At 44.7% G+C, this 13,006-nt stretch overlaps 1 protein-coding gene across 4 annotated transcripts in view; it reads right to left on the bottom strand.

Moving 5' to 3' along the window:
* The window catches only part of RASA2 (RAS p21 protein activator 2), a 67,629-nt gene that overhangs the window by 41,733 nt on the left and 12,890 nt on the right, over positions 1–13,006 (bottom strand). For 2 of the 4 annotated variants that reach the window (XM_071566246.1, XM_071566243.1), the window contains exons 1-2: positions 10,604–10,731; positions 4,775–4,880 (exon numbers count right to left, since the gene is read on the bottom strand). In XM_071566246.1, coding sequence (XP_071422347.1) covers positions 4,775–4,880; positions 10,604–10,664 — 167 coding nt within the window. In that variant the 5' untranslated portion in view covers positions 10,665–10,731. Of the gene's footprint in view, positions 1–4,774; positions 4,881–5,702; positions 6,055–10,603; positions 10,732–13,006 lie in introns of those variants that run through there. The other 2 variants (XM_071566244.1, XM_071566245.1) reach the window with 2 other exon arrangements.

The following is a 13,006-nucleotide window of genomic DNA, read 5'->3' as shown; positions in this document are numbered from 1 at the left end:
AAAATGCTGCATTTTCCTGCTGTCCCACACTGGGCCTTCAGCAGGACCCTGACCCACCAAAGCCACTCAGAACACACCAACCACTGCAATGCCCCAGCACCTCAGGGATGGACAGAACAGAGAAAAACCAGAGCACATGTGCAGAAAGTGTTGTCTCCTCTCCAATTTTACTTTTCTGTCCTGAAATTACTCTAGTTGGTTCTCTACAAATCCCATGTAACTTCCTGAGACACTCACAAGTTCTGTTTAATTTCTTTATTCCGTATATGATTCAACTACATTAAAATACAATTTATTAATCACTGCTCTAACTTCCATGTCAGTCTTGCTGCTCAAAGATTCAGACTTGTGAAAGGCATCCATAAGCATTAGAAACCATAAAAAAGTAAAAAAGAGAAATGTTAACCTCAAATACATATGCTGAAACAGTCACCACATGTCTGCAAGCTGTGAAGTTCAATACAGTGTTTACAGTTCACCCTATTTAAGTACCATCTGCATGTCCCTCCACAGAAAAAGACTTGGTGTTCCTCTGTGTTACACACATTTCATACAATGTGTTGGTATTTTCACTCATGGAGTTTATATTCCCGTTAAACTTAAGAGTACCTATTGATGCAGTCAGAGCACTGTATTTCAAGGCTGAACAAAACCACAATGTTGCTTGTGTCACTGCAGGTGGTGAATTCTGAAAGCCAAGTGCATCCACAAACAAAACTGCTGTTTTAGAACAACTGAATTCTTAAAAGACATTAGATAGTTTCAGTTCCAATGTATTAACATCACCAGGGAAAGGTGCCCACGTTGGCAAAACTGATTTTATGCAGAAAATACTGTGATGATGGTTATACCACACCCAGAAACAAAGGCTGGGGTTCTTTGGTTCCCAATAAAGTATCATTCTGACACTAATACAATACTAATTGTAAACTAATATAGATATGCTTATGTTTGAAACAAGCAGCTCACATTATTACCTACTCAAAGGATACTGGGAAAAATACATCACCATCTCTGTTCTCTTCCCTCCAAAACAAGTCACAGAAAAACAAAACATGACTCAATGCTTAAGGACAATGGCTCATTAAAAAAGTTAAAAAGAAGAGTTTGTAACTAACTTTAAAAAAACGTAAAATCTTCTAGGAAAGAACAGAGTTGAATAATCTAGTATTGCAAATGTCTAGGAGATATTTTTAAAGACAAGAGCTTTAACTGCAGAGATTCACTGCAGGAATTTCACAGGTGAAAATGTTCTCTTAGTTCAAACAAACTTTTTACTGTAGGTTTCAAAACAGGCAAAGCAGCATCAGCCTTTGCACTACATGGAAATAATCTAAGAATCCTCAGTTGAAAAATTCACTTGCAGTTTTTCAGATCCCCATTTCTTCCCCTTTTTTAACAATTTTGAAGGCAACAAATTCTGCTTTGATTTCAGGGCTCAGGTTCTTGCCTGCACCATGACTGAAGGTGTAAATTCACAACCATTAAATTTAGCAGCAGTGCAGCCCTGAACAGCCTCAACTTTCTTATTACCATCACCACTCCTTTTAACTGTATTGACACAATAACTCAGACTAAAAAATGATGAAACAAAGGCTTATTTTAAACTTAGGGCAATTTGATATAACAGCTATACAAATATTAGCTGCAGCAGCACAAACAAAAACTGTGCAGCAGAAGGAGGGAACAGTGGGAGAACAAGTGGCACTGGTGTCCAGGGAAAGTGCTCCTGGCTCAGCTTCAGTCAGACATCCTAAGAGGGACACCAGACTGCACAGCAACAACTGCCCATCACCAAGGGTTAAGTCCTTACTCTTGATGGATCTGTGTGACTCTATGCACACAACTCTAATTAGTCTGGGATAGAGACTACTAGCAGAGACTTCAAAAAAATGTTTATCACCAGTGTCCCATGGCTAAGAGAGCAAGTTCCACAACTACACATATCCCCCAGCCCCCAAAAGGAACATCTCTTAACAATCACTATTACAATTTTGACTTCAACCTTACACAAAGTCTCAGATTTGGCAAGCCGGAGCAGGTCAACAGTATGAGTGTAAACAGAAGGTAATGCACTGGTTTATTCATGTTGATACATTCTTCCTTACCTAAATTAAAGAAATTCTTAGGTGGATACAGACCTGGCGGATGGGGCACAATATAGGTTATACCAATGAGGAATAATTAAAATGGAGAACTGACTCATCCTGTTCCTCAAATTCAGTGAGTTCAGTGCTTTCATTTGCGACTTTGATGCAAGAACTTTAAAGACTGTTATGGATATAAAATTAGAAGATAGTGCTAATTCAAAGGAAGACCAGATTGTCATACAGGAAGAACTGGATTGCAGTAATGCAGGAGATTAAATTTCAGTGTGTGACACACTCCTCTGGTCTTGCCTTCCCATCACATTAACCTGGCAGTTCTGTGACAGGGAATGACCAAAGCCCCATGATCTGTCACTTGATGAAAGCAACAGTTACATCAAAAGGGAATTCATTTCTCCTATAACTCTGCACTGCCATGAAGTTCAGGTTAAAAAAAAAACCCAAACGTGAACTCAGTTTAAATAAAAATTTAAAAAAAAGGGGACACACATACCACAACTCCCCCTGCTTCCCAATTCCTCATATTGGACCACAGACATTTGAGGAGGCTCACGGATGTTCTTTAAACTTTCCAGGGGAAAAAAATCTTTTTCTTCAGAACCCAGAGAAATCCCACACCATGTCAGGAAATATTTCTTGAGTCATTAGCCAAAATATCCTTCTTTCATTTCAGTATTAATTCACGTTTTTCTAAATTTGGAAAGTAATTTGTTTTACATCTGCACTCTAACAATTCTCCCAGTGCTGGTGGAAGCTCAAAACTATTTGCACATTTAAAAAAATACACTTCTTAATAGTTTTCAATCACTGTAGTCAAAACTAATTTTAATTCTTGTGATAATTACTTCCACAGACATTTAACTAGCGGATATTTGTGGACTAAACTTTAGATTACAGCTTGTATAAATTTGCAACCCATAATACAGTGACAGATTGTGAATTATATGTGTACGAAAAAGCAAGCAAATCATGTAAAAACAAAACAATGAAATTTGAAGTTGTATATGTGACTAGAACCACACTGTACTACATCTTACTGAAAAGCAATTTATAAAGTTTTCAGACTAATAGGAGGTTGGAGTTTCAGCTCCTGCTCCAATAGCTCCAGGTTAGTACAGGATTCCAGTTTAACACAGCAATAAAGAACAAGATGGTATAATTAAGTTTCTGGAATGTAGTGCACACACACCAGCAATCAAGTGTAAGCATCCAACTCTGGTTGCTGCTAATAGAGGATGACTTATTTTATTAAATTTCTCTGGTTTGTATGAAAGCCACCTCATTCTGTGAATCCAGCCCAGCACAGCTCTAATTCAGAGCACAAAGGCGTTACCTATGAAGGCAGGGGAGAAGAAAGGCACCTACAGGCAAAGAGTGGTTCAGAACACGGGGTTCTAACTCCTAATACAGTGTTCTCAACTTGGAAATATTTCCAAGCATAGCAGTAGCTTTTAGGGTTTCTATTATTAAAATATCAAAAATTGGACAGCAAACTCTTTCAAAGACATGTTGGATTGTCTGTGTTGGGTTTTTTTCTCATCAAACTACTGTATATTTGAAAGGGAAATGTTTTTGCTTCATTAACACCGTCTCAAACATTCTTCTCTGAAGGATTATTCAGTTGAGTCTGTTTGGTAGTCAATCTCAGCTGCAGACAGTAAAATTCAGAAAATGTTATGGATCTGACTACAGCAGTTACAGATCAGGAGTACAAGCAAAATATTTGTTCCTGACTGCACATATGTGGCATTTGCTTTCCATGCAGAAGCACAAGGAAGCTCTGACAAAATGCTTTGGAAAAGTACAATTCCCTATTTAGGTTTGCCACATGAGCAATATGCTGTTACTTACCTGCAAATATTTGGAGAAACAGCTCAAAGAACAAACACAATAAAACCACTGGAAACAGGAATTAGGAAGACTTTCAAAAGTTTGAACAGACTTCCTGGGTTTAATGTCCCCTCCAGGTAACTCAAGGTGTCACTCAGAATGCAGCTGTGGGGATGCTCCAGTTCTGAGGCACAAAAGCACCTGCATTACTGCAGCTTTGTTAGCACGAGTTTATCATCTGCTTTTAGTGCTGTGATACAGTAGCAGAATGTACAGCTCAGTCCTGCTCAGGGAGCCCTCACTGTGGGTCCTGGTTACAGCTCCCAGAACGAGAATTTCAGGAGACAATGAGGCCTATTCAGGGGGACATCCCACAGCACAGAAAACTCTCTAACATGGAAAACTTCCGGTTCCTTCATTCTAGAAACAGGTTTTACCAGACAGACACTAAGAGCAGAATTCCAGCAACAAAGCCCAACTGCACGTCAGAAGTAGGAAACGACACAGAGAACAAGTATCAGGTAGATTTCTTTCCCTTGAAAACAACATGGCAAGAAAAAGAATGCTATGCTGCCCAATGGAATGGAATAAAGTAATAGCAAAATGTTTTAGCATGCTCCCTTTTAATAGCACTGTTCTGCTCACAAGCCTCAAGTTTGTCTTCTTTCAGCTACTCTTATGATTTTCACATTGCTGTAACATCTGAGTAGCTGCCACAAGTCAGGTCTCATTTTAAAGCTGTACAAGCAAAAGCACATCCACATTGCTACATATCCTGTTTCTATTCAGAACTCGGGCAGCCTTGCTTATCATATCTATTTAAAAATTGAGCTTACCTTAAAGATTTTTCAACTACCTGTGTACGAAAAACTTCTTCTTGGTCCAAGTTTATGGTACAGAAAAAGTCTCTCATTTTGTTGGGTACTAAGTGTTTCGCATCATCTGTAAATAAAAAAATTACTGTAAATATTGAAGGGGAAAACCCTACAAAATAGCTACAAGAATTTTATAGTTTTAATGTGTCCAAAATTTGCAATTCCACTCAGTTAGCACATGCATTTCCACATTAATTTTCAATTCATAAGCTCCAGGAGGGCACAGAAATTGCTCCATCCACCTTCACGTGGCATCATCGGCAGGAAGAGACACACACTGACTCACCACCACCACTTCCTGCAGCACCTGCACTTTCCCTGGAGAGGTCTCATCTCAGGCTTGACCCTGCACAGCTGCTAAATCCGAGCAGCCCCAGGTGATGTGGCACTCGGTCACAGCACCAAGACATGATCTGGCTGAGCTATTTTCACTTGGTATTATCCCTGCAAATACTCTGGCTAAAGAAAGCTGATAAGAACTTGCCCATCAAACTTTATTTTGTTTTCTGCGATGAACAACGGATTTTAAGTTGGCTGAACCTTTGCAAATATATCAGTCATAAGCACTGTTTCATTTTTTCCTAACTGTCTGGTCTAGTAGAAGAGAGAAATAATCATCTCCTGACTCAATGTAACATGGGTAAGAACAAGCAGAAAAGGAAGTTTCTAATGAGAAAGAAAGATTGCCAACATAAGAATACCAAGATTTGCTGGGTATTGAATCTAGGTCACTGCAGTAACAGGCTGGACATAAGGCAGCCCTTTCTGGAAACAGCTGCTGCTAAGCAGTCACAGCTAAAACCAGTTTCCAGTGTTTAAACTGGAAAGCTCTTCTGAAATCTGAATGCCACAGCCATCTACAGTAACTCACAGCAATGCTGTCCTTTACCTTAACCAGTTGTTTCCCCACCCCGGCTGTTTCCTTCCCCTCTGAATGTCTTTGAAGACAGCAGTCAGACCCTTCTCAGCTTTTATTCTGCTAAAATTCTGCAAGGTTTGCTGGTACTCTCTCCTGTGAGGCCCCTGATCAGCAGCAGCCGCTCTCTGTCCCCGTTCCACTTTGCTGTCTAAATCACAGGCAGCCAAGAATTCTGTTGTTCTGCAATAGGTCTGAGCCAGGACTCTTCACAGCTCATCCTCGCCTGCTACTGGAAATACTTCTCCCAGGGAAATGTGGAATCAACATAACCTATTAACACAGAATATTAAAAGGTAATAGGATGAAAACTACATCAATGTATTGAGCTTTAATTACCTGTCACATCTGAATAACATATGACCTTTCAGAAACCAGTCTGAAACTAGATTTGTCATGTCATACGTTTCTTTTTTTAAAAAATGAAGGTATGAAGCACAGTGGAATAAGGTGTATTTGCCGTGCTGTTAAGGTGTAAAATCAGAATTCTGTTTTTTCTCTCCTCCACACTTTTTTTGTGTGTTCAATGATTCATTTAAGTTAAATTATTACAATCCTGAAAGTTAAGTAAGTAATGCCAAGGCCATCCCAAGTGTATCTGAGCAGAGAACGTGACTGTTTAACAGGAACAGAGACGGAGCTTCATGCATGTTTTCCAAGTGAGGGACATGAACACTGATGGAAAGCATGAACAGACACTTAAGAATTTCCACAGTTAAACCTTACGCTGTCAGAGGCATCAACAAGCTTTTCATCACCTTGGCTGTGGGAGAGGAGGAAGCACAGGTGTAATTTTTAAACACTACACCTGATGTTGAGACATAAACAGAACCTGTTTTTAATGTCATTAGACTCCAAAAAGGGACTAAACTCAAAGCTACTCTTAAGCGAGATATTGCAGAAGAGCTGAGAGAAGCACTAGATTGAACACTGCCTTAAAATTTAATATCTTTTTTAAAAAGCCATTTTAATAAAACATGTGAAATACAAAAATCAAGTAATGAAATAGGCTGGTAATTATTATTAATAATAATTATTATTATTATTATTATACATTTTCTTAAAGGGAGTAAAAATTATTTCTACATCATTCACTATTTGCATGTCTACTCTACTGCAGGTTTTCAGTAATAAAAGAAATTTTCTACATAAGGTAATAGAAGAAAGATAAGTTTTTATTTCCTAATGAGATAAAAACCTTTATTTTGCAGCCCAAGTGCCTGGCTTTAAGGTACAGACAAATTTATTAAGGTTTCTGGTAGGCAGGGAATGATTCTCAGTTCTGAGCTAAAAATAACCTCAGAGCACTTTGTCAGGTGAAGGACAGAGCAGGAGATTTCACATCCTTTCCAACAGCCTCTCTGTGACTGGGAGAGACTCTTCATCCATATAAGTGGTCCAACTTTTCCAAGGGGCTTGGCTGCTTTGAAGAGAAGAGGCTCAAGTGTTTGATTACACTGAGGCTTCCTTTTCCTGAGAAACCTAAGGCTATAATGGTTGCATAAAAATCAAGTATTAACAACATCAGAGCCTGCTTGAATATTCAGATTTTCAGTGCATGTATATGATATCCTCTGTCTAGCGAGAATGTGCAATTAGTGTACATCTTCTAAATGTCTTTGTTCTGAGTCCCTGTCACAGGACATTAATGCACACAAACTCCAAAGCATTTGCCTCACAGGACTAAACATATTATATATCAACAATCACAGCCACTCCAGGAGTGGAGCATAATCCAAGATCACCATGCAGTGTTAAAAACTTCATGAAAGTTTGAAAAAGAATGCATCCTGAATTTTATCAAATAAGCTCTGGAAATGACAGGGACATTTTCCAAGTGCTCCACTAAGACAGGTTTTAGAAAACACTTCAAAAATCAAAGCAACTAAAAACACTTGCCACCTACTACTGTCATCAAATGAAAATACGAGCAAATTCTACAGCTTAAAACACTGCACTACGAGATATGCCTAAAGCTACAGAACACCCACAGACCTTTGTAAGGCATTTTTGTCATTGCTATGACACATAAAATAGAGCCAACAATACGAAAGTGCCATCATAAAGACAGACTTTCAGTGGACTTTTGGTGAAAACCTGCTTAAGTGTAATATCACATTTTCAAAAAATATTATGGGGTCTTAAACTTGTATGAGCAGTTCATCTTGCCTCTCACTTGGAAACTGGAGGCAGGACACTGGCTGCAAAGACTACAGCCCTCAAAAGCAGAGCACCGGGGACTGCAAATGTGTTCTTACTCAGTATTTTCACTGCTATGTATGTAATGGGTACTTAAAACACCTTCAAGTACATGTCTCAATTCTGAATATGGTGTGATGATTTGTAGAACATCACTAACTTTAGATTTTACCACCTATTTGTGTATTGCAAAACAACGGTATAAATAACAACTTACTGCAGATGGTGTTTTCTATACATGCAGAATTCCACAGAACTGTATTACCTTATTAAAACTACCATGCTCTCTCATGCAACACACATAAAATGAGTCACTGTGGAGTCCTATGGTAGTTTAATTGCCAAGAAAGTTTAAGCATAGAAATGTATTCTGCCTGTAAGAAATGAGTTACAAGGAATTCCTTCAGACTATGAACATCAGCTTTCCAAAGTGAGGTGTGCTACTGCTGATCCTTCCAGATCAAGGGGAATTACACTGTTACATTTGTTTATTATTGTTCATTCAGAGGGTTTTCCCTTACAAATCACAGCATTAAAATACTAGCAAGAAATGGAAATAAAATACTATTTGTTGTGCCAAGAAGCTAAAAGAGCATCTAAGCATTAGAGGATTCCCAACCTTCCACAGCATATTTAACTCACCTATTTTTTAAACAGCTTTTGCATTGTTAGAAAAAACAGGTAGGTTCACAAAGTGATTTTCACACTGTTTCAAGACACATCTTTTACTGCAGCTGTTACTTCCACTCATTTTCCAAATGGTTCTTAGAGGTTCATCTTTGGCAATCAACTTTTTATATATTCCCTAGGAAGCAGGTGACAATGCTCTGTTCATTGCGACTTTGGTCAGGTAACTGGACCTTCAAAGCTACAATACAACCAGAGGCTCCATCCAGAACACATGAATGGGATAAGAGAACCAGTTTCAATGTAAGTCTCAAGACACTGAGTTTTGCCTTTCAATTCCTAGAGGAAAACTTTTAACAAGTTGCTGTGTAGTCCCGTGTTGACAAAACCTTGAGACAAAAGGTGTTAAAAAATAAGTCAGCTGCAGTTATCTTTAGCAATCTACTTTTTATGTCTTCCCTAGTATTCATAGCACTATGCCCTGCTCCCTAGGGGATACATAAAAAGTTGGTTGCTGAAGATTACTGAAGACAGGCTAAGAAAGCTGGGGCTGTTCAGCCTGGGGAAGAGAAGGTTCTGTGGGGTCCTCATAGCACCTTCCAGTAAGTGATGGGGCGTCCAGGGAAGCTGCAGAGGAACTCTTCATTAGGAACTGTAGTGATAGGACAAGGAGTAATGGGTTCAAACTGAAAGAGGGAAAATTCAGGTTAGATGTATGGAAGAGTCTTTCCTGTGCGGGCGGTGAGGCCCTGGCAGAGGCTGCCCAGAGAAGCTGTGGCTGCCCCATCCCTGGGAGCGTTCAAAGCCAGGTTGGAAGGAGCTCTGACCAACCTGCTCTAGTCAAAGGTGTTCCTGCCCGTGGGGGGGGGGGTTTGAAACCAGGTAATATTTAGGTTCCTTCCAAACCATTCTATGATTCTGTGAACCTCAAACCTAACCGTATTCTTTTCCAAAGCCAAGGTGACATGTATTATTCCTGTGCCAATTGCTCCAAGCAGACCTCGGAGTGTGTGTTCAGACCCGCACGCCCGACAGGCGATCGGGCTCTATCGCTGACACACCGCAGCGACAGCAGCTCCAGCCCCAGCCAGGCCTTCTCCTGTTCACACGGCCCAGACTCCTATTTGCTGAAGACAAATTTAACTCTACGCCGCATGACGGTATTTAAGTAAACATGACTCCATTCCGCACCAAACCTAATCCTTCAGCACGTTTTCACAAAGGTTCTCAACCGCAGCGCCGTGCCCGATTCACCCCGTACCGCTCCATTCTCAAAAAAGCCGATGGGTGCGTGAGAAAGGAAACCAGCGGGGCGCGTCCGAGCGCAGGAGCGTGCCCGGTGCCCGCAGGAAGCCGCCGCACATCCTGTTCCTACCGCGGGCTCCGAGCGCTGCCCGCGCCGTGAGCGCTGCCCGGCCCCACCGCGTTCCCACGGCCCGCCCGCACCGGCCCCGGCCCCGCCCGCATCAGCCCCGGCCCCGCTCCCCGCCCGCACCGGCCCCGGCCCCGGCTCCGAACACCGCAGCTCCGGCCCCGCTCCGCTCACACACGCCGCACTGAGGCACGGGAGCACCGGTGACCGCGTCCAGCACAGCCCTCCACCACCAACTTCCTGCATATCCCCAATTTCGCAAGTGCTGCCTCACAGACAGACTCCGATGCCCGCGGTCCGCGCGGGAGGGGCATTTCTGCTCGCCCGCTGACTCAAGGGAACCCTCGGTGCGGCGGACGCTTCCCAGCCGCTGCGGGCCTCCAGCGGCCCCGCCGCTCCGTCCGTCCATCCATCCATCCATCCATCCGCACCCCCATCCCGCCCGGCCCGGCCCCGCACGTGTCGCCGCTGCCGCCACAAAGCCCCTTCCCCGGGGCCGCCGAGAGCAGCACGACCCCGACCCCGCCCCGGCCCCTCCGCGTCCTCCCGCTCCCGCCCCGCCGCCTCCAGGGCCCCCGCGCCAGCGCCCGCCCCGCCGCGGACACGGAGCGGGAGCGGCGGAGCCCGGACAGGAGCGGGCCCCGCGCTCCCGGCGCCGCCGCAGCGCCAAACTTACAGATCTTCCCCCGCAGGTTCTGCAGCACCCGCACCTCGTCGCGGCCGTCCCCGGCCGCCATCGCCGCCGCCTGCGCAGTGCAGCGCCGCGGGGGCAGCGAGGGAGCGGCCTGGCTCGGCCCCGCTCTGTCCCAGCCCCGCTCCGCTCCGCCCCGGCCCGGGCCAGCCCCGCGCCACCACCGCCCGACCCGCCCCGGCCCAGCCCCCGCTCCGCCCACCCCCGCCGCCCGCGGGCCCCACGCACCGGCCCGCGCGGGGGGTGGCCGCGCACGCGCCATGGGGCGCCTCCCGCCGGGAGCTGCGCCAGGGCAGGGTCAGGTTGGACATCGAGAGGGGTTTCCGCACAGAAAGGGGATCGGGCACTGGAATGGGCTGCCCGGGGAGGGGATGGAGGCACCGTCCCTGGAGCTGTTTGAGGACAGACTGGACGTGGCACTGGGTGCCGTGGTCTGGTTGACGTGGTGGTGTCGGATCAGAGGTTGGACTCGATGGTCTCAGAGGTATTTTCCAGCCTGATCGATTCCGTGACTCTGCGCCTCCCGCGGGGCAGGGGCTCAGCCCGGCACGGCCACGTTGAACAAGCGGCAGGTCCGGCTGCTTTGGCGTGTCTCTGCACAGCACGCCACGGGCTCCATCGCATCGTCTCCGCTGACACCGGTCAGCGCTGCCCGCTGGGCTGTGTCAGGAACGCCAAAGGGAAGTGTGGAATTGCTCTGCTGGCAGCGCTGCCCAGGAGCAGGGCTGTGCTCCCTGCAGTGCCCCAGGGGAGTTCCAGGCTGCAGCAGCGTGCCCGCTTCAGGAATTGAAGGGCCCTGAGGACACAGATGCTGATGTGAATCTCTGGGATCGGGCAGACACCTGAACTTGGCCGCAGTCCTGCACTGGGCGTGGGTGCCTGACCTGGCGCTGCACAGCCCACCCAGCACCAGCTGCAGGTGTCACACCCACTGTGGGGACACCCGAGGCCAGGCTCAGGTACATCAGCTCCCAGGCCCTGAGGCTCAGAGTCTGGTGAAAGCCCCCGGTGACTGACATACCCTAAAAACCCGTGGTTCAGCAGAATAGTGTTTCAGAAAGCAGCATAGGACTAGGATTCTTCACTTTGCACCTAAAAATCCTCTTCAATGTGTCCTGCTGTTGAAGGGAAGTTTGGAAGGTTGCAGGCCAGCATCTGGCACGTCTCTGACTGCAGTCCCTTGCTGTGGTGCCCTGGCCATTTTTTCTCCTAAATAAATCTTGCTCTTAGTACTGTGATACAGCACTCAGTGACATGATCTGACAGGCACTGCTGCGCCTCATTTCTTAGCAGCTTTTTCTCTGCCCAGCTTTACCCCTGCTGCTCCTTCAGCAGTGGTGACGTTCCCTCCTCGTGCCCATATTGCACACTGTGGCTGGGGGAGGACAGGTGTGGGTTTAAAGGTGGGGGGCAGGGGATGGTGGGGAATGAAATGCTTCATCACAGTAACAGGCATGTTTGTGTTCATGCAAAACCTAGACCTGAACAAAGACATGAGATTGCATAAGTTGAATTTAACCTGTTGGAAATGAGAGGTCCCCTACAGTACAAATTGAGGATTTGATTATGTACAGTTGGCTGGCTGGGCTGGCTGCCCTGTCTGGCTGGTGAACTGAGGCTCACCCAGGCAGAGTCAGGGCTTTGATCTGAGAAGGGAGCAGGGCAGCACTCTGAGAATGGAGATGTGTGCTTAGACTGTGCACTGCCACACTTTGAAGGTTAGTGTGACTGTACTGCCTCCATACTCTCTCAAAAGTTATGACTCCTGTTGGGGTTTAATGGTTTAACTTCGTATCAGCTTTCTTTGATGCACACACCTACTGGCATTACCAACTTTTGCCATTGCCTGATTCCTGATGCTCCCTTTTATTTAAAAAAAGCCTTGTTTTAATCTTAGATACTATATGGAGAATGTTTCAATTGTGTAATGCTCATTTTTGACCTCTCAAGTTATATTTTAGGGTCTGTATCTGTATGACAGGTAGGTCTGTGCAGCTAAGGACACGATTAAACAGACACTGCTGTGCTACCTTGCAGACTTAGGGGAAAGATTTCTCCATTTGACAGTGAGGATGTACCGAGGGGGATCTTTGCTCTTGTGAGATAACCTCACAGCCAAGGTGTTGAGTATTAACTGCTATATTAAGGAAGTTTAGAACAAATAATAGTGATGATAATATGTAGTGGCTTACTTCAAATGCCTGTGGTTTAGCTGTGTCATGCTACCTCGTTTTACAGAAGACAGCAATATCATTTCATACATTTGTTCTAATTTTGGGTATGTCACAGGTAAGGACTGACTGACATTTTGTTTAAATGCACAAACTTTGGGATGATCCATTTGCCTTTTTAATTAGCATTTGAAGTAGAGAAAAAATGTATTTTTTA

The sequence above is a fragment of the Pithys albifrons genome, chromosome 11 (genome assembly GCF_047495875.1).
Source record: "Pithys albifrons albifrons isolate INPA30051 chromosome 11, PitAlb_v1, whole genome shotgun sequence".
Classification (NCBI taxonomy): domain Eukaryota; kingdom Metazoa; phylum Chordata; class Aves; order Passeriformes; family Thamnophilidae; genus Pithys; species Pithys albifrons.
This window is presented reverse-complemented; position numbering and strand designations above follow the sequence as displayed.